This window comes from Mesoplodon mirus, assembly GCF_964341445.2.
Source record: "Mesoplodon mirus genome assembly, chromosome: 5".
In the NCBI taxonomy this organism is placed as follows: domain Eukaryota; kingdom Metazoa; phylum Chordata; class Mammalia; order Artiodactyla; family Ziphiidae; genus Mesoplodon; species Mesoplodon mirus.
Window position 1 is genome coordinate 38,272,379 of NC_138980.1, and position 23,374 is coordinate 38,295,752.

The 23,374-nt window shown below is 62.1% G+C and overlaps 2 protein-coding genes across 9 annotated transcripts in view; both read left to right on the forward strand.

The window, feature by feature from the left end:
* Positions 1-3,483, forward strand: part of EVI5L (ecotropic viral integration site 5 like) — a 30,152-nt gene extending 26,669 nt beyond the window's left edge. For 4 of the 5 annotated variants that reach the window (XM_082623022.1, XM_082623023.1, XM_082623024.1 and 1 more), the window contains 6 exons: positions 880-1,020; positions 1,102-1,257; positions 1,344-1,490; positions 1,572-1,667; positions 1,748-1,843; positions 2,000-3,483. In XM_082623022.1, coding sequence (XP_082479148.1) covers positions 880-1,020; positions 1,102-1,257; positions 1,344-1,490; positions 1,572-1,667; positions 1,748-1,843; positions 2,000-2,278 — 915 coding nt within the window. In that variant the 3' untranslated portion in view covers positions 2,279-3,483. Of the gene's footprint in view, positions 1-879; positions 1,258-1,343; positions 1,491-1,571; positions 1,668-1,747; positions 1,844-1,999 lie in introns of all 5 variants that reach the window. The other variant, XM_082623021.1, reaches the window with a different exon arrangement.
* Positions 3,484-14,706: 11,223 nt separating this feature from the next.
* LRRC8E (leucine rich repeat containing 8 VRAC subunit E) lies at positions 14,707-23,176 on the forward strand. 4 transcript variants are annotated; one of them, XM_082621550.1, is made up of 3 exons: positions 14,707-14,793; positions 18,182-18,324; positions 18,963-23,176. In XM_082621550.1, the coding sequence occupies exons 2-3, from the start codon at positions 18,187-18,189 to the stop codon at positions 21,210-21,212; spliced, it is 2,388 nt and encodes a 795-aa protein (XP_082477676.1). In that variant the 5' UTR covers positions 14,707-14,793; positions 18,182-18,186; the 3' UTR covers positions 21,213-23,176. The 4 variants fall into 4 exon arrangements, with proteins under 4 accessions (XP_082477676.1, XP_082477678.1, XP_082477675.1 ...); XM_082621552.1 differs by lacking the exon at positions 14,707-14,793 and adding an exon at positions 17,405-17,792; XM_082621549.1 differs by lacking the exon at positions 14,707-14,793 and adding an exon at positions 17,406-18,009.
* The last annotated feature ends 198 nt before the right edge of the window (positions 23,177-23,374 follow it).

The following is a 23,374-nucleotide window of genomic DNA, read 5'->3' on the forward strand; positions in this document are numbered from 1 at the left end:
ACCAGGTCTCTTGGTCCCTTCCCAGCTCCTTCCACACCGGTTATTGTCTCAATTCCCAAGGTGCTGACAGAAGGGAGGTGCCCCGGCCACCAGAGGGCAGCACTCACCCACTGGCAGGAGCCATGCCCCCCCCTCCAAGCTGTGCTATTTTGGGTGCCCTCCCAGGTGGGGTGTCTCTGCCACAGCCTTGCATGGGGCCATCGGCCTCTCGGTCCCCAACTGCCCGCCTGCCCAGAGCTGGGCTTCCCACCCCACTCCCTCCACATCAGAGGGAAATGTGGGCCCAGTAGGTCTGCCACCCCCCCCCACCCCAACTACCAGACTCAAACGAGGGTCAGGGAGAACCTCATGCAGTGAGTTGGCTTTTGGTCCCAGAGGCTGGAGCACGAATCTCTCATCACTGAGCCCTTGGGAGGCCAGGATAGGGCCTAAGCCGGCCCTCAGTCCGTCCCCAGGGAGACGGTGCTGAAATCCACGGTCTTCTCTGCTCCAGCTGGGCCAGGTCCCGGGTCTGGGCCCGGAGGGTGTGGATCTCAGATTCCCAGGCGGTAGCACCCGTCCTGTCCCAGCCCACCCAGTGTTACTAGCAGTCACATGTTGTGAGGGGGTTGCCCTATGCCAGTCGTGCCAGAGAGCAGGTGCTGTTATTACACCGATTTTACAGACCAGGATGTCCAGCTGGGGTGGCAAGGGCGGGGTCTCCCGCCTCGGGCCTGGTCCTTGTTCCCCCAGCGCATACTGGGGTCCAGGGTGCGCCCTCTCCCAGCCGGGCCGCCCAAGGCGGAGCGCAGAGGAGAGGAGAGCCGGGGCGCGGGGCCTGCGGGAAGGGCCGCGTGGCCGCGCAGCTCCCCTGGGCTCTGACCGCTCCTCTCCCCGCAGAGGAACAGCTCGCTGCCCGACGAGAACAACGTGGCGCAGCTGCAGGAGGAGCTGAAGGCGCTCAAGGTGCGGGAGGGTGAGGCCCTGGCCTCGGCACGGGAACTGAAACTGCAGCTGCAGGAGCTTTCGGACACCTGGCAGGTGAGGGAGGGCCTCGCCCGACGCGCACGAAGCGGCCTCGGGGCTCCCAGGCGGAGGCCGACCGCCGACCTCTCCCCGCAGGCCCATCTGTCCCGCGGCGGCCGCTGGAAGGAGTCCCCGCGGAAGCTGGTCCTGGGCGAGCTGCAGGACGAGCTGATGAGCGTGCGGCTGCGCGAGGCCCAGGCTCTGGCCGAGGGCCGAGAGCTGCGGCAGCGCGTGGTGGAGCTCGAGACGCAGGTGGGCCGCTGGCCGCCTGGGGAGGGGACTCGGAGCCCGGGGTCGGCCCCGCGGCGAGGCCGTGACCCCCGCCCGTCCGCCCCCAGGACCACATCCACCGCAACCTGCTGAACCGCGTGGAGGCGGAGCGAGCGGCGCTGCAGGAGAAGCTGCAGTACCTGGCGGCGCAGAACAAGGGGCTGCAGACGCAGCTCAGCGAGAGCCGCCGCAAGCAGGCGGAGGCCGAGTGCAAGGTGCCGCACCCCCACACACACCGCGCCCGCACCCCCGCCCGTCCCGCCGCGCCCCTTGACCGCTTGTCCCCCCGCCCCCAGAGCAAGGAGGAGGTGATGGCCGTGCGCCTGAGGGAGGCGGACAGCATGGCGGCGGTGGCCGAGATGCGGCAGCGCATCGCCGAGCTGGAAATCCAGGTAAGCGGCGGGGCCGGGGCTGGGGCCGGGCTGCGGGGCGGGACCCCGCGCTGAAGTCCGGCGACCTGGCCCGCCCGCAGAGGGAGGAGGGCCGCATCCAGGGCCAGCTGAACCACTCGGACTCGTCGCAGTACATCCGCGAGCTCAAGGACCAGATCGAGGAGCTGAAAGCCGAGGTGAGCGCGGGAGGGGCGTAAGAGCCCCGGTGTCCTCGGCCGGTGACGGGCCGGCAGTCGGCGCCTCGGGGAGCGGGAGAGGAGGGGGCCCGGCGGCCGGACTCCGTCCGTGGGTACGTCGGTCCACGCCTCCAGCGCGCGGGTCCCCCGCCCCAGGTGCGGCTTCTGAAGGGCCCGCCGCCCTTCGAGGACCCACTGGCCTTCGACGGGCTCGGCCTGGCGCGGCACCTGGATGAGGACTCGCTGCCGTCGTCGGACGAGGAGCTGCTCGGCGTGGGCGTGGGCGCGGCGCTGCAGGACGCGCTCTACCCTCTGTCCCCGCGTGACGCGCGCTTCTTCCGCCGTCTGGAGCGGCCGGCCAAGGACAGTGAGGGCAGCTCAGACAGCGATGCCGACGAGCTGGCCGCGCCCTACAGCCAGGGCCTGGACAACTGAGGCAGTGCTCCGCGTGCTCGGAGCCCGGGGCCGCCGCCTGCCCGCTCCTTGGCCGCCGCCCGCACTTAACAAACTCCAGGCCCTTGGTGGTCCCGCCCACCCCGAGGGCCAGGACCAGCGCGGCAGGGCGCAGAGGGTAGGACCGAACTCTGGGGATCCTGAGTCCCCTGGCAGGCCCACTCTCCCCAGCAGTGTTTACCCATCTTGGTCTGTAGCCCTCTGGGCCCAGTTACCTGGAGGGTCTGCCCCTTTTAACAGCCAGGGCAGGGGCGGACCCAGGAGTCCGCAGGAACCTCCCCCCTCCTAGCTGGCCTCCGTCTGGGACAAGGATGGCCCGGCTGGGAAGGACCCAGGAGCTAGAGGAGGCCTGAGGAAGAAGAGGCCGCTCTAGGCCCATCGTTACCACCCCGTACCACCCTCGGGACCCTTGGCCTCTGGGGACAGATGGCCAGGCTGGGTCTCCCTGCCTGGGGCAGGCATTGTGGCCCCTGCGACAGAAACCAAAGCCCCCCCTACTGTGTGCAGGGCCGCGCAGGGTGTGAGTGGCCAGCCGGAACCAGCCAGGGCCTGGGTAGTGTCTGTCCCTGCTTCTTGGGGGCCAGAGCAGCTGTAAGGAAGTGAAGAGAGCCCCCTCTCCCCAGCACACCACATCTTCCTCTGTAACAGTCCCATCGCCCCAGGCTGGCCAGTGATGAAGGGGCTCCCCGACCCAGGCTAGCCTCCTCTCCAGGGGGTCCCCGGCCTCCACTTCCGTTCCTTCTCAGTATCCCCGGCCCCACTCTCTGGCCAGAGCCAGGCCCCAGGGGAGGAGGCCTCCCAGTTGGGTTGCCTCCCCGCACCTGCTCGTGGTGGTCCCGTGGTCTCTGCTGAGTTAGAACCAAGAACGGTGCCAAAATCCAACGATGCCCCCAGACCCCTACCCCCTGGGGCCTCACGACCCTCGGGCTGACCCTCTCGGTGCTCCTGGAGCCTAGAGCAGCATCACAAGCAGTCTCCCCGGCACTTCCTGGGGTGGGGATCCATGCTCAGTACCCCCTTCCCGGTCGCCCACTCCTCAGTGTTACGAAGCCTGGGGACCAGGGTGGGCATCTGAGGGGCTCTCCCATGTGCCCCCCACACTGCCCACCACCATTTTGCACACTGCCTGTTCACACTCCACATGTCGCCCAGGCGGGAAAGATGGAAAATAAAGTGTATTTACACAGTCACGGACAAGGGATGCTGAGCGGGGCAGGCCTTGGGGTAGGGGAATCACCAGCAACCATGGGTCCCCGGCCCCTTGTCCACTGAAGCAGCAGGGAAGGGAGCAGGCTGTCCTTGCCCTTGGGAGCCTCCCACCATCTAAGAGAACCAGAGGTGGAGGTCATAGCAGGCCAGTAGGGGGGGCGCCAAAGAGGCTGTCCAGGTCGGGTGCGGCATGGAAGAGGAAAGGACATTCACACGTACAGTGTGAGCATAAGTGTGGGCGTCAGAAGAGACGGTTAGTATTGTAGGAACGAGTCAGCAAGGACCTGGGACGTCAGGCGTACGGACAGACCCTTAGAGCAGGGCATTTTCAGGAGGGTGGCTCTGGAGATGGGGAGGGAGGATGGGCCATGATTTCCCACCTGGGTGACTCAGCTGGGGCCTCCCCTGAGAGAGACAGAGGAATGAAGGGTCTTAGGGCCTCAGGAAGATTCAGTATCTGGTTTATTAGGCACCCACTTCCCAAGGCCTTCCGGGTGCTTCACTGTGCCTGGTTCTGAGGGGTCCCAAGTGTAGTGGAGCAGACAGACATTGGGGTCGGGGCGGGGACTTAGCCTGCACAAGAGTGTGGCAAGTGCCTAGACGAATGTGTAAGGAGATCAGGGAAGGCTTCCTGGAGGAGGTGGGGGGGGATCCACAAGGGCAGAAGCATAGCGGTGAGACGTGGCAGGGGCCAGCAGGAGCCACGTGAGATCTGTGAAGAAGGAACAGGAGAGAGTGGGCATGGCCAGAACAGGAAGGGGCTTTTCTAGTCAGGAGAAAGAGTTTGCACTGTGAACTAAGGGCGATGGGGAGCCATGGAGTGCTTAGGTGAGAGGGGCACCAGCAGGTAGACTACAGTGTTGGGGGGCAGTGCAGAGGCAAAACAGCCAGGCAGTGAGGGTTCCGCTGGGGGAAGAAGGCCCAGAGAGGCAGCATCCTCTGTGGGGTTGCCCATGCAGCTGAGGCGGAGTCCTAGCTAGCAGAGCGGTGACACAGCCAGGGATGGCAAAGGAAGGTTTCCTAGGAGGAGACGTTTAATTGGGTCCAGCCAGGTGCCAGCCAGGCCCTACCCTCTACACCCAGTGTGGACCCACCAAGTGTCCCCCACTCTGCTGCCTGATACCTGCCAAGCGGCAGGGCAGGACACTGGTTATGCACCAGGACAGCCGAATCCCAGCTCTATTCCCTCCCACGACAGCTCCTGTGGGCCCATGCATCATTCCCGTCACACAGATTTAACACTGAGACCCTGACAGTTGCTGTCTGCCTCTCCTGCTGCCACCGGGTAGCTGGTGGCTCCAGCTGGCTGGCTCCCAGGAGGGGGCACGGCCTTGGGGGAAGTGTCTGAGGTTCTGCCCTGCTCCATCACAGGGGCTGGCCTTGGAGCCCTGGCTGCCCAGCATGTCAAGAGTCAGCCCCTACCCTTGGGCTTATCTCAGCATCTGGAAACAAGGATGCCTGGGTCCTCACCAGGGCCCAGCTTAAAAAAGAGACCTCTGTGGACTTCCCTGGCAGTGCAGTGGTTAAGACTCTGCACTTCCAATGCAGGGTGCATGGGTTCGATCCCTGGTCAGGAGAACTAAGATCCCACATGCCACTAGGTGTGGCCAAAAAAAAAAAAAAAAAAAAAGGAACTTCTGTAGTTTGCCACCTAACTGATTGGCTCCCAGGGGTGGAGGTGGCAGTGTCCCACTGCGACAGCGCCAGTGTCTCTTCAGACCCCAGCTTGGGAGGCAGCCGCTTCTGGGGTGGGGGACAGGCAGGACTTGGTGATTCCTGTCTGACAGGAACCTGGCTTCGGGGACTGGGTCTAGGAGCAGAGATAGGGCTGAGGGCCCAACACAGGGTCCCACTCTGTCCTTCTACCTGCCCCGGGGATTGTGGTTCCCCTTGGGCCTCCATCATTCTTGGTATGAAGCAGGACACCCTCAGGGAGGGAAGGTGTAAGGGGTGCATTTCCGGCAGGGGCACTTGGAAAGGAGAGCCTGGGCTGGGGCTTAAAGGGTCCAGGGTCAGAGTGACTGGACTGGGAGGGCAAGGAATTCTGACTGGGGGAGACAAGTGAAGACATTGGTTGGCTCTGGTGAGGACGCTTGACTCTGGGACACAGGCAAGAATGCCTGGCTGGAGGGGCTTGGGGAGGACACCTGAAGTTGGGATGAAAGGTGAGGCCCATGGTTGGGAGGCACAGAGGGGCATGATGAGGGCACCTGGAGAGGAGTGGGCATTGTGAGGACTCCCTGATCTCCCACCCAGCCTTCGGAGAGGCTGCTCCTTCCCTGCAGGCCCTCCTACTGCGGGCCACCCAGGAGGCAGGGAATGCCCTTCATGAGCCCTGGACCCAGCTGCAGGCCCGCCTTTTGCACTGCAGCCTCCTCGGTGAGCAGAGGGCAGTGTGCACGCTTGAGAGGCCCTGGAGGGACCCGAGATGGCCATGGGTCTCAGGCCACCCCTGTCTCCCTCCTACACCCCAGGGTGTGCGAAGTAGGGCGGTGCACACTGTGAGGAGGGACCTCAGGAAGGGCCCCCCCACTCCCTCCTTGGATCCAAGCAAGCCTTTCCCCTCCCCCCAGGAGTGCGCGCTCCCCTGGCCGAGCGTGGGAAGAGCTTGGTCAACTGGCCACACGGCCCACGCCTTGCTCACTCGGTCGCGCGGCCCCACCTGGGCCCATCCTGCACCTAATTTTTCCATGAGAAATTGGGCATGAGAAAACCTACGTTCACGAACGCGGGTGGATGCGCGGCGCTGGACCACGGGGACTCGGCATCGCCTGGTCCCACCCCAGCCCCTCCTCGCGCGCCCGTATCCTCAGTGGAGAAGACGCAAGGCCGGGGAGTGTTCGGGAAGGCCTTCAACCAGAGCTACAACCTGCTGTGCACAGCTGCCAGCACAGCCCGGCCTGGCCCCTCTCGCCGCCCTGCGGTCAGCTGCGCCGCTGGAGGGCCCCAGCCCGCGACCGCGAAGGCGAAAGTGAACAGGCTTCAGTGTCCCGGCTTTATTGCAAACTCGGGCTGCGCGCGGTAGATGATACACTGGACTCTGGGCAGGGCCTAGGCCGAGGGAGGGACGAGGCTCGAGGGGAGCGGGAGCTTGTCCTAAGCCAAAGGGGTGGGGCTCAAGGGTGAGCCTTGGCCAAAGGTGTGGGTGGGTCGCAAGCCTGGGCCAAAATTCTAGGGGTCTAAGGGCTCTGAAACCAATCCACAGGGAGCCGGACTCCAGGAGGAGGGGAGGGGGGGATCTAAGACAAAGATGTACAACCTGAGGGACGGATCCTAAGGCAGGGGTGGGGCGGGTGGGCGGGGCTAGGGTCTCGCTCAGTGGAAGGTCTCCACCTCTACCACGGTCCAGTCACCCTGCGGGGAAGTCACGTCATCCGGGGAAAAGCTAGTGACTGAGGTGATGCTGGCGCGGGACTCGTCCAGGGGAGACAATAGTTCGGCCCAGCGGCCCAGTTCGGCGTCGCTGAGCGCAGTGCGGGGTCCCCCCGCGCTGCCGGCACCTTCCGCGTCCCCTGAGCCACCGGTGCCGCCCGCGGCACCCTCGGCCGCAGCTAGCAGCAGCGTCCGGCTCAGCAGGTGCTGCACGACGCTCGCCTGCAGCGCCCCCAGCGGCAGCTCGCCCAGACGCGCCGGTTTCGCTCCCCGCGAAGCCGCTCCAGCCCCAGCCCCAGCCCCAGCCGCCGCCTTCCCACCGCCCGCGCCAGGCCCGGGCCCCGGATCCAGCGCGCCTGTGGCGGGAGTCGCCGACGACTCGGGCCCTTCAGCCTCGTAGATGGTGCACAAGCCGTCAGCAGAGCCCGACCCGGCAGCAGGAGACCAAGGCAGGGGCGCTCCTGCGAGGAGAGGAGCCAGGCTGGGCATAGGGAGCGGGAAGCCCCGCCCCCGACACAAGACCCCGCCCCTTCCTTCAACTCCGCTCTCAGACCCAACTGTCTTGCCCCCGAGTTGCAAAGCCTCCCCTCCGACCTCGCCCTCCTACGGTCCCCAGACCTCGCCCCTCCTACTGGTCCGCAGTGTCCGGAGGGCTGCTTACCTGAGGTGCCGCGGATGGCCAGCGGCGGAGCGGAACCTCGGCTCCAGGCGGCCGGGTGGCAGGCGGCGAGCTCCGCATCGGCGGGTGGGGAGGTTGTGGCGCCGCCCTCGGGCCCACTGTCGTAGCCGCGCAGCTCTTCGGGCGTGCTCGTGGCGCTGCTGCTGTGGCCCGCCAGGTCCGGGCCGCTCAGCGTACTGGACGGGCTGCGCGATGGTGGCGGCGGTGGGCCCGGGGCCAGCGCCAGGGTCAGCCGTGGGCCCGAGATTGGGGCATCGGGACCCGGGGTTGGGGGGCGGCGTGGGGCTTGCAGAGGGGGTGAGGCAGGGGGAGAGGGAGGGGTCTGCAAAGCGGGCAAGGACAGGGAAGGTGGAGCCCGCGGAGGGGGTGTGGCCAGGGGAAGGGGAGGGTCTTGCAGAGGAGGTGAAGCAGGGGGAGAGAGAGGAACTTGCAGAGGGGGTGAAGCGGGGGGAGAGGGAGGGGCCTGCAGAGGAGGTGAGGCCAGAGAATGTGGAGCCCGCGGAGGGGGCGTGGCCAGGGGAGAGGGAAGGTCTTGCAGAGGGGGTGAAGCAGGGGGAGAGAGAGGGGCCTGCAGAGGGAGCGAGGACAGAGGAGGTGGAGCCTGCAGAGGAGGCAAGCTCTGAGGAGAGGGAGCGGCCTGAAAGGGAGGCGCGGCCAGAGAAGGTGGAGTGTGTGTGAGGGGCACGGCCAGTGGAAGAGGGGCCTGCAGAGGCAGTGAGGCCAGAGATGGTGTCTGTATAGGAGGGGTGGCCTGTAGAGGGGGAGTGGCCAGAGGCGTGGCCAGGGGAGAGGGTGAGCCTAGAGGAGGAGCACCTGGCAGAGAGAGTGTGGTCAGAAGAGAGGAAGGGGGAGAGGTCTGTGGAGGGGATGTGGCCAGAGAAGGGTCCTGTGTGGGAGGCGTGGCCAGTGTATAAGGCGTGGCCTGAAGAGGTGGAGACAGAGAAGGACCGGCCTGCGGAGGGGCCGTGGGCAGAGCAGGAGCCTGAAGAGGTGGTGTGGTTTGAGAAGAAGACGGGCTCCTCAGAGATGTTGCTTGAGATAGAGGGGCTTGTAGAGGGGCAGTGGCTGGTGGCATAGGACCCGACAAAGGAGGTGTGGCCAAGGGAGAGGGGAGAGCTGGAAAAGGAGGTAAAGCCAAAGACGCTTCGGTGGTGGGCATACTCTGCAGAGCGGGTGAAACTGATGGAGGGACTGAAGTCAGAAAAGTGGCCGTGGCCAAGGGAGAGGCGGATACCTCCGGAAAAGATGTACCCAGATGTGCAGGGGGAGCTTGCAAAGGAGGTGTGGCCGGTGGAGAGGGGAGGGTCTGCAGAGAGGGTGGAGCAGAGGGAGGAGGGGCTAGTGGAGGGGGCGTGGCCAATGGGTGGATACGGGCCTGGGGAGGGGGCGTGGTCGGTGGAGATGGAGGGAGCGAGCCCCTCAAGGGAGTGGCTGTGATATGGGAAGGCGGTGCAATAGGACAGGGTAGGGAGGAGGTGGCCAAAGGAGGAGAAAAGCCCTGTGCGGGGACTGCGCCCTTCCTTGGGGGTGTGGCCTGCGGGGGGCGTAGAGCCTGCAGTCCTCTGGACTTGGGCTGCGAGGGATGCCCCAGAGCCCGGGGTGTTCCAGCCGGGGAAGCCCCGGAGCGGGCTGGGGAGGACAGAGGAGTGGCGCTGGAGCCCAGGGGGCGCAAGGTTGGCCTCTGGAGGCCCCCGCCGGCGCTGGGTCGCCTCCTGGTGGCAGGACTCGGCTCCGCGGCGCTGCGCTCTGGGGCGCTGCTCACTGATTTCCTGGAAGCCTCGGTCGGGGGCCGGGGCCGGGCACTCGGAGCTGCCCGGGGGACACCCACCTCAGCGCCCGCAGCCCGGGATCGACGGGAGATGGCCGAGGAGGAGACGACTGGAGTGGACCCAGAAGAGTCTGGGGACAAAGCAGAAGACCGAAGGGTCGCCGATACTTCTAGGCTGGTCCCCATCACATCCGAGGAACCCCCTTCCTCCCTAGATCACGTACCTCTCCGTGCCCCAGCGCTCAGGGCGCTCCTTCTGGGCCCTTCAGGGGCTTTTCCTCTGGCCACAGGTTCCTCAGCTGGGGGCCGGAGCCCCTTCTGCCCAAGAGGGCCTGGCCTGGGGACAAAAGGGTCTGCGCTCAGGACAGCGCTCCAGCTCCTTGTTTCGTCTCCCAAGTCTACATTTCCCCATGGGTGAGGGCATATGACCTCTCTGCCAACCAGTAATAGCTTTCACCAATTTGCGCCCAGTGATGAGCAAGGACTCCCACACACTTTAAATAAAAGCGTCCAGATGGAGACACTAACCCTTGCCCAAGGCAACAGGGGAGAGGGGGCTTGTTGTTACCTGGTGGGCCCGCTGGCATGCCCCGAGCTAGAGATACAGCCTGGGCCTGGGGTCTTCGCAGGGGACCGCTCCCCTCTCCCAGCTGCTGGGGGCCTGGAGGCTGTGGGGAGAAGGCCGAGTCAACGCAGGTGCCCGGGAAAGGAAGGGGAGGCTGGTGCCTCAGAGGAGAGGGAGGCAAGAAGATGGGGTCTGAATCAGGGAAAGAGGCTGGAGTACCTGGGCTCCGGGGGCCTGTCCCAGCACTCCGCAGTGCCCCCCCCCGGGGAGTAGCCTCCGGGAGAGCGGCTCCCCGGCTGCCCCCCGCTCGCTCTGCCAGAGGCCCTCGCCCTGAAGCTCCCGCTGCTCCCAGAACTCGAAGAGCCGCGCTGGTTACGGGGGGAGGGGGTCGTGGAGACCCTGGGGGCTTGGGGGTCGGAAGGTTGGGAGGGCGAGAAGAGGGCGTCCGACCGGCGGCCCCTGCTCTGTACTTGTCCCTCTTGTCCATCTCGCACCTGATGAGGAGAGAGACCGATCAGCATCCCAGGTCCTGGACAGCTACGCTGCCTGCAGGGATCTAGGTCCTGGCACCTCTCGGCTCTTTCCCCAGCGTCGCCACCCATGCGCGCCCAAACCTCTGCCTGGATCCACTTCCTTCCCACCCACCCACCACTCACCAGCGCAGCTGCTCATGGTTGTTCCCAAGTCCCACCCTCACCGCCTTCCTCCAGGCCATGCCAGCCTCAGCCAACCCCCCTGCTCCCTCTCAGGACCGGAGATCCACCCCCCTACCCCTCGCCCCCTCAGGGACCCTGACCACCAGCGTCGGGACAGGGGACTGCCACAGGTTCCAGATGAAGGGGACGGGAGCACACGCCCAGGTCCCCCTCGCCAGCCACCAGCGCCGTCCCGGAGGGATGTCGGCACCTGCCGGGAGGAGAAGCGGCCCTGGCTGCCCGCGCACGGGCTCGGGGAGACAAAGAGCCGGGTCCCGAGCCCTTCCCCTCCCCCAGCTGGGCCCTGGTCCGCGCCACCCTTCCACCTGCTCGAGCCGAGCTCACCTTGGGCTCCGGCCTCCCGCCGCTCCACGCTGGGTCGCCTGGGGTGGGGCAGGGTGGGAGCGCCGCGGCGGCCGCGAGCGGAGGGCAGGCGAGGGGAGGGGGCGGCGGGCGGCGGCGCGGGGAGGCCGGCCGGCCCCTCGGCGGCGGGCGGGGGAGCAGGGGCCGCGCGCGCTGGATGCAGACCCGGCAGGCAGAGGCGGGAGCGCGCCGAGTAGGGCGGCCGGGAGCGCGTAGGAGGGAGGGGCTGCTTCTCCGCGGCTGCGCCTGAGGACCCCAGACACCCAACCGGTCGGGCTTCGAGGGGAATCCCTTGGGGTCCCGGACTCAGCCTAACCTCCTCTCCCCACCCCCTGCCATACACACCTGCCCCGGCCCCCACCCCAACTACTTGGCGACCAAGGCCCGCCTGGACGCGGATAGGTTGGGCCCTGGCAACCGGGGGGCGGGACCATCGCGCCTCGTGCCCAATTGACCAATCCGGCTGCTCGGTGTCCCAGGCCCTGTTCTTGCTTTTGCGAACGCAGGGGCGGGCCCCCGAGGATTCTTGGGGCTTCCGCCCCTCTCATACCCAAAGGGTTTTCACAGACCCCAGGAAACCCCGTACCTGGTTGGGCTGGGGGGACTGGTGGGAGAATGCAGCCCTGGGAATGTAGGGGTAGACGCTAGATTTGGGGGAAGAGAGGAAGAAAGGACAGGAGGGAGAGACGGAGGATGGTGAGAGATGACCCAGCCTTCTGCAGGGCAGAGCACCCCCCAACTCGCCACACCCTCCCAGGTCACACGAAGTCAAGTCAGCAAAGGCTTCCTGGCAGAGCCGGGCTTTGTGGGGATGAGATTATGGGGGGCCTGGAGGTGTAAAAACGGGTGCAAGAGGAGCCGAGAAGATCCCGTCTGAGGTTTCCCCGCCCAACCTGAGGGAGTGAGAGGTGTCATTTTGGTGACCCTCCAAACTGGTGCAGAGGCCTCATGGAGGACCTCGGTAGGGGACTGTGGCACTGAGGGGGTTGAAGCAAGAAGAGGAAGACGGCCATCCTCAGCTGCCCAGAGCTGGCCAACAGTGCCAGGTGCCCTCTTGCACCTCTGCTTATACTCAAGGCCACATGGTTCCCCACACACACACCGTGCTCTCTGCCCCCAAGCCCCATCTCTTCAGACTCTTAGCCACTCACTACCCCATTCCAAAGAACCAGCTCCCTCTGCCTCACCCCTTCCCTCATCACATTTGTACATACACACACACACAGAGTATCCACCATATGATTCCATTTATATAATATTTTGGAAAACACAAGCTAATCTATAGTGACAGAAAGCAAATCAGTGGCTATTGGGGACCGCTGGGGGAGGGAAACTTTTGAACCACCAATTGAAGCCACTCTGATTGATTCCTGACCCTCAGAAACTATGTGAGACAATAAATTCTTATTGTCTTAAGGTGCTAGGTTTGGGGGCAATTGGTTACACAGCACAGTAATATGTAACTACCTCAGGCTCACAAAACCTTAAAAGCTGGGTATAAAATATCAAGTGTTGGTGAGAATGTGGAGAAATTGGAACAGTTGTGTACTGTTGGTGGGAATGTAAAATGGTGCAACCACTGTGATTCCACTTATATGGGGTCCCCAGAGGATTCAAATTCATAGAGATGGATGGTAGAATGGTGGGTGCCAGGAGCTAGGGAGAGGAATGAGGAATATGAATTCAATGGGGACAGAGTTTCAGTTCTGCAAAACAAAAAATGTTCTGAAGATGGATGGTGGCGATGGTTGCCCAACACTGAATGTACTTAATGGCACTGAACTGTAAACTTAAAAATAGTTAGGATGACAGATTCTATGTTATGTGTGTGCTCTACCACAATTGTTTAAAACCTGGACAGTGTCCATGTGGGAAAACTCACAAACTACCTGTGGGAATGTAAAGGGGGCAGGCTTCCTGGAGGACAACTGGAAAGCATTGTATGCGTGTCATATGACTGAGACATTCCACTCAAGCATCTGTACCTACCTGTGGCAGTGCCATACAGCTCCTTCCATATCTCCTGAGCACCCACAGTCCCCACCTGCAGGAAAGTCAGAAGTGTCAGGGCCTTAACACTCCCTCCATCCCCCTCTCCAGAGCAGCCCTCAGCCACGACAGGCAGGAGCTGGTACATCAATGCTTCAACTCCCTCACCTCTTGGGTGGGAAAACTTGGAGGTGCGTCCTCCACCATCTCCCAGAGCTCCCCAGCACAATGGAACCCCAGCTGCCCATAATGGCAGCCTGCTCCTTCACCCTCATTAACACTACTGGCTTCCATCCCTTCCCCACTGCCTCACCTTCCAGAGAAACTATTTGCATCTAATTCCTTGCCTCAGGATCTGCATCTAGAAGAGCCCGAACTAAGCATCCATCCGTCCATCATTTACTGAATGCCCACTGTGTGCCAGGTACCATCCCAAGTGCTGGGGACACAGTAGGGAACAGAAGAGACCCGTGTCTGGGGATCATGGGGCTTTGATTTCAGTCACCACAGAGACTCTTCAACAAGTGTGCAAAGCGTCATTTATGAAAACACTTATCCCAACATAAAGCTGGAAACAAACCGCCAGGGTATGGATCTCAAGGAGCTTCTCCCGAGGCTAGAGGAAAGGGAGAAACTATTCACCTCAAAAGGCCCCTGCCCCCTTGCTACCACTTCACCTCACCCTACATTGTTATATACACAGCATGTGTCACAAACTGACATTACCTTGTTCCTTCCTTATTTACTTTCTTACCTCTGTCTCCGCCCACCCCACTCCACCCCCAATCCACACACACACCAATAGAGCAGAAGCTCTGAGAGAGAAGGTAACCTCGCTTTTCTTGTCCACACAATGAAGGTTTGCCTTTGGGCAGCCTGTGGTCGAGCCCACAAGGACTTCTTCAAGGGTCGCGCCCATTGCAGGGTTTCACAGGGGAACCCAACCCTCAAGGTTTCGGAGTGTCTCTACTCTGGTGAACTTCTTTTCTTTTCCCCATGGGAGATGGGTTCTCACTCTGCCACCTGGTTCAGGTCCCCTCACCCTTGAGTTTTGCAGGCAGGGCAGATCAAGGTCAACTGTCGCCTAAGACCCAGCTCAGGCCTCCCAAAGTGGGGAGGAAATCGTGGTGGGGGGAGGCAGAGTCTCCCTTTGAGAAGCCGGCCTCCCAGACTGGGCTCCAACCCCGGCTCCCAGAGCCCTCTGACCCCCGTGCCCAACCCCACAAGGACCCGGGAGCAGCTCACTCCCTCTCCTCCCCCAGTGGAGAGCTTCCCCTGGCTCGGTGGTCAGAGCAGGAAGGGGGAAGCGCCTTGCCCTCTCTTGGGCCCTGGTCACTGATTCCTTGGTTAAGCCTCAAGGCCAGGTAGCTGCACCTGGGAGTGAAGGGAGGAGGAGGGGGAGGAGGACTTCCACGCGTTCCTGAGAGGGTCTATACAGCTTGGCTCCCGGAAGCGTGCCTTCAGGTTGGCTTTGGGAGCCCAGCGCCTCCAGCCCTCCTCAGTTTCCCCCGTGCCAGGTTTGCCCCACTGAAGCGGAGCCCAGAATTCTACGGTCCCTGCTCCTCCGACCAGCCCCTCGCCCACCTCGGAGACATCAGGATTAGGATCGCCCTCCTCCCGCGATCCCGCGGTACCAGGAGTCGGGGGCGACCTGTGAGCGCCCTAAGGGACGCGGGGCCGAGACGGCTGGTGGGCGGGGCCGGGCGGGGCCGGGCGGGGCGGAGCTGCTCCCGGCTCTTGTCCAGCTCGCCCGCCCGCCCGCCCTGACTCACCCAGCCTGTCCCGCGAACTCTGCGGGAGTCCCGGCCGCTCCGCTCCCAGGGACACAGGAGTTGGAACAAGCGTCCGGCCCGTGAGGTGAGTAGGTGGCTCTCCGCCCCTGGGGACCAGGTGGCGGGGTGAGGATCTGGCCCACGGGAGGACCGCCCCAGGTGCGGCTGGCCCTGTGACCTGAGTCCAACGCTGTCTGGGGCACAGAAGGAGCTGGGGGGTGGGCTGGGGGGTGCAGAGAGAGGCCCCGCCCTGGCCAGCCTAAGGGCGCCTGTCAGGGAGCCCGGCAGGCCTGGCCAAGGACGAGTGAAGATCAACAGGCTGGGGTCCACCCTGAGGGTCTTGACCGTGTTCCCCTCTCCTCCGCTGCTGACGACTCAGCCCTGTGAGTCCCTCAATTCCCAGAACCCTACCACTTGGGAGCCTCACCAGGCTGTCTCTTCTGGGACTCTTGAACCTCAAGACTCCCCAGACCCCCCTAGTCCTGGCAGGACAGCTTGGAAAAGTACTGGGTTGGGAGTCCCTAGGCCTGGGGCCCAGAACAGGATCTGCTACTATGGGGCCACCCTCCCCCAACCAGGCCACAGTTTCTCACTTGTGTAAAAATCCAAAGTTGGACCCTGTGTCCTCCAAGACCCATTTCAGGGCTGACAACAGTCACTGTTTCTTCTTTGCCCCTTAGCATGGGCTGTGGGTGGGGACGGTGTGGGATGGGGCGCTGGACCAGGAGCACCCGCCACCGCCACGTGTTCGGAGGCAAGCTGGGGGCTTGGGGAAGGCCTGAGGGAGAAGCAGCAGCAGGGGTGAGGCATGGGTGACCGGAGCTAAGGCTGGGTAGGGGGCATGTTCCTGGCCCTAGGCTGAGCAGGACAACTCAGCCTGCTGGGCAGAGCAGCCATCCTCCCTCCATTTCTTCTCTGCCTGAAGGAACCCCTTCTGAGGTTCTTTCGGCAAAGATGCTTCATCTCAGCGAGACGTTCTCACTCAACAACGTGATCAGACAGACGGGACTTGGGGGTCTCGCCTCGAATGCCACTTGTCACAAACTGTGACACCTTGAGCAAGTTATTTCACTCTCCTGAGTCTGGAAAAGGAGGGTCCCAACATCCACGCTCCCAGGGCTGGGATAAAATGAGACACTGAAAGCATCTGGTGGTCATAAGTTCTCTGCTCCCACACCCCCATGAAGCCTTCTCCCCAAGCCCTCCCACCAGCCCTGTTCAGACACAGGGGGGCCAGCCTTGTGTCTGGGGAAACTTAATGGCAGGTTCGGGACGATGAAGATTGAGTCATGGAGACAGATAATGATAACCCCATGTCTGCTTCTGAGGCTGTTGTGTATACACTTTGCTCTGGGGGCGCATCCTCTGGGCCATCTGCTGGGGACCCTGGGTGTGTCTCTGCCTTCTTGCCTTTGATTGTGGACCCGGGATGGCCACTGGGGAGCTTCCACCATTGTGAGATGGGTCCTGAAGGGTGGCAAGGCCTCGGGGGCAGGAAGTTGGTCCCTGCCCGTGTGTGTGGCATTTTTGCTAACAGTTACCATTCTCAGGTGAAGCAGCTAAGCAGTGTCCCTCGCAGGGGTAGGTGGCCAGGGCAGGGAGAACAGTGGGTGGCCAGAACTGGAAGAGGGCATATGGCCGGCTCCCTGGTCCTGGGTCTCTCCTCAACTTAGTGTGTACTTGCCCTTTGTACACACATGCCCTGAGGTGCACACGCCAGAATGCCCCCAGGGTGTCCCTTTTGGTGGCTGCAATTTGGCTCCTGGGGGCTGTTGAGCTGCCCTGAGTGTGTTTCTAGCAGATTCCCTGGTGTCTGAGCCAATGATGCACTGGAGGCAACTTTACTCAGCTTGTTGTTTAGGACACGGTGTTAAACTGAGCACGAGGGATGGGCCATTGGGTGAGGGATCCTGTGCTCTGTCTGCACACCCCCTTGCATGTGCCGGCTGCTGGGTGAGTCAGGGCCTGAGTCAGGGGGCCCCGGAGACTGGGTGTGGGCAGGCGTGTCCCTGACCCTTACGTATTATCCCTGGTACTGAGGTGGGAGCCTCTGATGGGATTAAGGGCTGTGGCGGACTGCCCTGACTTCAGCCTGGTGGGCGGGGCCTGCATCCCATATCCCCGCCCACTTCCACCTTGTTCTCACTCAGGAGTAACCCTAAGGCCTTCAAGGGTTGTGGGGACCAAAAAGGGAGGCAAGGAGGTGTCAGAGCGATTGACTGAGGTGTGGGACAGAGGCCAGTTTCCCTCCCACCCAGGAGAAGGGTGGGAGGCTGGAGGACCGGCTCGTGGCCCAGATGCCTCCCTTCTTTGCCCAGCCTGTGCCCAGTGACAGGCTATCAGGATGAGCACCGCAGGCCGCAGGAAACCTGCGTGATATAAAACAGGATCTTTATATTTGGGAGCATGGGTGCTGGGGAGGGGGGCAGACTGCCTAGGAGCCCCCTCCGAGGCGGTGAGGGGCTTGCTGCCTCCCTTTCCTTTTCGCCCCTCCAGCCTCGGAGATGGGGGAAAGGCTCCCGACTGCCTGTCAGGGAGGGTGATGTCCTGGCCCGTGGCCCACGCCTCCGTGTGACTTGCGCCTGGCTGTCTGTATCTGGAATAATGATACCTTGGTCTAAAATGAAAGCCTGGGACAGACAGAGTGGGCTGGCCGCCCAGGAGCCTGGCAGCCCAGCCCTGTCCCAGTCGTAGGTGTCACCCTGGCTCTCTCCCTGTGAGTTTTCCATTTCCTCATCCTCTGCCTCGTCCTCGCGCCCCCCTGCCCCTGCCTCTCAGAGGCCAGGTCTCTGTTTTCTGCCGCAGATCCTAGGCACTTGCCCCGCTAGAAATCCAGGTGTTCTAGGTGGCACTCCCACCCCCCAGGGCTGACCAGCCATCAGCTTTGCCACTCCCTGCCCCTGGGGCCCGTAACCAGAACCAGGCTCCAGCCGGCTTTTCCGGTTGGAGGTTGGAGGTGGTGCCCGGAGCGCCCCTGAAGGGGGTGCGGGGCCCACGCCCCGGAAGTCCCCGAGTCTCTGGGACTCTCTCTGGTCCAGTGGTGGAGGGAGCCGGGGCTGGCCGCCTGGATACCGGGTACCTGGGGTCAGAGAAGCAGAGCGAAGTGTTTCCAATTGGCGTCAAGGGTGGGAGGAGATGCCTGGGCTCCGGGAGAAGGCTACACGGGCAAGCTGTGGGGCAGCGGCCCCGTGGACTGCCCCTCCTGAGCTCTGAGAGGGCAAGCAGAGTCCGACCGGGACAGGGGTCCCTGGGAGCAGAGGTGGTGAGGACAGTAGTTGCCCGGCTCCAGGAAGGAGGCGAGGTCTGTGGGGGGAGGGGAAGGAAGCGCACAGCGTGTGGGTTCTGCCAGAGTTTGGCAGGGCCGAGCGCGGATTGGGAGCAGATGCGTGTGTCTGGCTCTTCTGGGGACCCGGCACCAGGCGCCCTTTCCTGAGGGTCTCTCTCTGCCCCCTCCACTTCCTGCTCTCCCACAGGCGGGATGATTCCGGTGGCGGAGTTCAAGCAGTTCGCGGAGCACCAGCCCGCCTTCAAGGTGCTCAAACCTTGGTGGGACGTGCTGGCCGAGTACCTCACCGTGGCTATGCTCATGATCGGGGTCTTCGGCTGCACCCTCCAGGTAAGGGGCGGGGCAGGGGCGGGGTCTCTAGGGGCGGGGTCTGGGAGGTTCCGGAAGTCTTCCGTTACCGTCTCTTAGTTCTGGAGACTGAAAGCCTGAAATCAAAGTGTTGACGGGGTTGCTTCCTTCCGAAAGCTGTGAGGGAAAATGAGTTCCACGCCTCCCTTCTAGACTCTGGTGGCCTCAGCTTTCCTTGGTTTATAGATAACGTTCTCCCTGTATCTTCCAAAGCATCTTCCGTGTGTGTACGTCTGTGTGTCTGTGTGTGTCTGTGTCCAGATTTCTCCCTTTTATAAGCCCAAAGTCCTATTGGGTTAGGGCCCACCCCCAATGACCTCATCTTAACTTGATTACATCTGCTCTGGAAAGACTATTTCCAAACAAAGCAACATTCACAGGTATTTGGGGGTTAGGACTTCAACATCTTTTCGAAGGACACAAATCAACCCAGCTCTTTTTTTCAGACAAAGTCCGATGCTCAGAGGTTTATTGACTCTTCCAAAGCTGGGGAACAAACTGGAGACAGTTGGGGGTTGATGGAAACCTCTCTTGCCTTCGGCCTGCTTCCTCCCACACCCCACAACTTCCCAGGCCGCCCCAGATCCTTCACCATCTTTCACCCTCTCTCCCATCCCCAGGTGACACAGGACAAGATCATCTGTCTGCCCAGTCATGAACCCCGGGAGAACTTATCAGAGGCCCCGTGCCAGCAACTGCTGCCACGGGGGGTCTCCGAGCACATGGGGGACCTCCGGGAGTTGAGCGGCCTCAGGAACAACCTGGACCTGCAGCAATACAGCTTCATTAACCAGCTCTGCTACGAGACGGCCCTCCACTGGTACGCCAAGTACTTCCCCTACCTGGTTATCATCCACACGCTCATCTTCATGGTCTGCACCAGCTTCTGGTTCAAGTTCCCCGGCACCAGCTCCAAGATTGAGCACTTCATCTCCATCCTGGGCAAGTGTTTCGACTCTCCGTGGACCACGCGGGCCCTATCCGAGGTCTCCGGGGAGAACCACAAGGACCCTGCCGCCGCCAGGCGGGCAATGGTGACCATGGCAGCAGCGGCAGCAGGACCGGGGAAGGCAGGTGAGGGTGAGAAGGGGAAGATGCTGGCGGAGCCCGAGAAGGTGGTAACGGAGCCACCGGCTGTCACCCTGCTGGACAAAAAGGAGGGTGAGCAGGCCAAAGCCCTGTTTGAGAAGGTCAAGAAATTCCGCATGCACGTGGAAGAGGGGGACATCCTGTACACCATGTACATCCGGCAGACGGTGCTCAAGGTCTGCAAGTTCTTGGCCATCCTGGTCTACAACCTCATCTACGTGGGGAAGATCAGCTTCCTGGTGGCCTGTAGGGTGGAGACCTCGGAGGTCACGGGCTATGCCAGCTTCTGCTGCAACCACACCAAGGCCCACCTCTTCTCCAAGCTGGCTTTCTGCTACATCTCCTTCGTGTGCGTCTACGGGATCACCTGCTTTTACACACTCTGCTGGCTCTTCCACCGGCCCCTCAAGGAGTACTCCTTCCGGTCCGTGCGGGAAGAGACGGGCATGGGCGACATCCCCGACGTCAAGAACGACTTCGCCTTCATGCTGCACCTCATCGACCAGTACGACTCACTCTACTCCAAGCGCTTCGCTGTCTTCCTCTCTGAGGTCAGCGAGAGCCGCCTGAAGCAGCTCAACCTCAACCACGAGTGGACGACTGAGAAGCTGCGGCAGAAGCTGCAGCGCAACGCCTGCGGCCGGCTCGAGCTGGCCCTCTGCATGCTCCCGGGGCTGCCTGACACGGTCTTCGAGCTCAGCGAGGTGGAGGCCCTGCGGCTGGAGGCCATCTGTGACATCACCTTCCCCCCAGGCCTCTCGCAGCTGGTGCACCTGCAGGAGATCAGCCTGCTCCACTCGCCGGCCAGGCTGCCCTTCTCCTTGCAGATCTTCCTGCGGGACCACCTGAAGGTCATCCGTGTCAAGTGCGAGGAGCTCCGAGAAGTGCCCCTCTGGGTGTTCGGGCTGCGCGGCCTGGAGGAGCTGCACCTGGAGGGGGTCTTCCCACCGGAGCTGGCCCGGGCAGCGACCCTTGAGAGCCTCCGGGAGCTGAAGCAGCTGAAGGTGCTGTCTCTGCGGAGCAACGCCGGCAAGGTGCCCGCCAGCGTGACCGACGTGGCCGGTCACCTGCAGCGGCTCAGCCTGCACAATGACGGGGCCCGCCTGCTGGCACTGAACAGCCTCAAGAAGCTGGCGGTGCTTCGGGAGCTGGAGCTGGTGGCCTGCGGGCTGGAGCGCATCCCCCATGCCGTCTTCAGCCTGGGCGCACTGCAGGAACTGGACCTCAAGGACAACCACCTGCGGTCCATCGAGGAGATCCTCAGCTTCCAGCACTGTCGCAAGCTGGTCACACTCCGGCTGTGGCACAACCAGATCGCCTATGTCCCCGAGCATGTACGGAAGCTCCGGGGCCTTGAGCAGCTCTATCTCAGCCACAACAAGCTGGAGACACTGCCCACCCAGCTCGGCATGTGCTCTGGCCTCCGCCTGCTGGACGTCTCCCATAACGGGCTGCACTCCCTGCCGGCCGAGCTGGGCCTCCTCCAGAACCTGCAGCACCTGGCTCTCTCCTACAACGCCCTGGAGCTTCTGCCCGACGAGCTCTTCTTCTGCCGCAAGCTGCGGACGCTGCTCCTTGGCTACAACCACCTGAGCCAGCTCTCGCCCCAGGTGGGGGCCCTTGGGGCCCTCAGCCGCCTGGAGCTCAAGGGCAACCGGCTGGAGGCGCTGCCGGAAGAACTCGGCAACTGTGGGGGACTGAAGAAGTCGGGGCTCCTGGTGGAGGACACCCTTTACGAAGGGCTGCCGGCAGAGGTGCGGGACAGGATGGAGGTGGAGTGAAGCCAGGGAGGGGCGGGTTGCGGTAGAGTCCTTCCAGGATGCTACCACCCTGGAATCTCTACTGTTATCTTCAAGGGAGGGGGCCAAGTGAGTCCAGGCCAGAAGAGGAGGAGCAGACGTGCCAGGCTGGTGGAACCCAGGCAAGATCCTGGGATCGGTTTGCCTGGGAGGCTGTGGATCTGGGGTGGAACATCCTGGAGGGATTAACTCAGTCATAAGACTCTCAGAGCAAAACCACACCTGTGTCTTTGGCTAGCTGGCCTGCCCCCAGCCCTGGGCCAGAGCTGCTGCTCCCCCAACCCACTCCGAACATTCTGGCTCAATCAATGCCACATATGGGGGTGGGGCTCATCCCAATGGGATATCAACCCTCTCTTCCGGACCAAAACAGCTTATCTCTGGGATTCTCTCCCAAGGAGGGGACACAGACGCAATGGACAAGCTCCCCCCTCCTCCACCCCCAAATTGGATGTTAATCCCCTATTTATAAGTTGTTTGCTATGGACACCTGAACTCAGAAAAATGGTTTTCATATTTGGCTAGGCATCAAAATCAACATCACCAAAACAAAACATCCCAGGCCCCACCCCTGAAAGACTGACTCAGGAGCTTTGCCTGGAGGCCAGGAACTTGCCGGTAAATATAAGCATCCCAGGTAATTCTGACACAGACAGTCCCAGGCCTGTGTGTTGGGAAATGCTGACCTACAAAGTAGATATCTGGGTGTCTAGAGCAGGGATTCTGAAATTTTTTTTAGATCCCTAGATGCTTTGAGAAATCTGACGAAAGCTGGGCACCTCCTTCCTCAGGAAAATGCTCACGTGCACATACATGAAAAGTTCTGCAAACAACTTGAGGCAATCAACAGATTCCCCCAGATCCCCTAGAGGGCTGTTTATGGACATCCTAAGGATCGGGAACCCCAGGTTAAGAACACCTGCTGGGGAGGGTACATTTTTCTGAAGACAGGCTGGGACTTTGTCTTTCAAATGTTCCCTGTGCAAGGGAGTGTATATCAGTGGGTGCTTAATAAATGATACTATGAGAACTATAATCTTGATCCCTTCTGTCCACTCCTGTCATAGTCTAAGCCTTCGATTCCACCAGACCAAGTACAGGCAAGTGGCGACAGTCACATTCCAGAATCAAGGGTATGAGTCTATCCTGGAAGCAGAGGCAGAGAGAGACCTCAGCTAACCAGGAGAAATCAGGTGGCATCGTCTGCCTAGCTTTTTTCCTGGAGAACCGCTCTTCCTCTACCTTCCCTGTTAGTCTCCCGGCACCACAGTTTTGGATCTGCTCCACCTGTAAGTTGTCACCAGAGGAGTCGCCACAAGCCTTCAACGCCCATCACAGTGTCCCTGTGCTGGAGCGGGCAGGGTACAGCCTGCCCAACCCTGACCTCCTGGGATCACCACCTCCATGGTGTCTGCAAAATGCGAGCCTCCTCCTGGCACCAGAGAGCAGAGGCAAGGGGCTCTCCGGTGGCCCCAGGGTTCCAGATGGGGGCACTTTCCCAGCACTCTTCAGACCAGCTAAAGAAAATGTGTAGGCCGCGGAGGCGCCAGGTAGAGGCACCAAACCCCGGGGCCTATCTTCTGCGTTGTCCAGGAGCTGGGCGCAAATCCTGGGGGCAGGGCAGTTGAGGGAAGTCTCAAATGTCCCACGCAAGTCTGACTTGGAACTCTCTGGCCTTGACCTTGGCCCCCCTCCCGGCCCCCTCCTCGCCCCGTCGCCGAGGTCAGGGGTCACGCCACTGGATTCCCAGCGTCCTGACAGTGGCCCGAGCCCTACCCCGCCCATCCTACATGTCCTCGGCCAACCCTGAGCCTGCTGAAATGGAAAGGGCTTGCCCCGGGTGCCTAATTATGGTGAGGAGGCAGCAATTAAGCGTTAACAGGGATCCTAATGAAGCACTGTCCGAGATGAGAAAGGCAGTTCCGAGAGGGAGTGGGTGCCAGCGATGGCCGGGCCGGGAAGAGAAAGAACGAGGCTGAGGACACACAACCATGGCGACCACCGGGGACAGCGACAGGAAAGAAAGAAAGAAAGAAAAAAAAAAAAAAAAAAAAAGTCACGAATGCGCATGCGCAGCAGAAGCCACGGGCGTGACCTCCTCTCCTCCTCTGTATGCTTGCGCGCTGCTTTCTCCGCCCACCGCT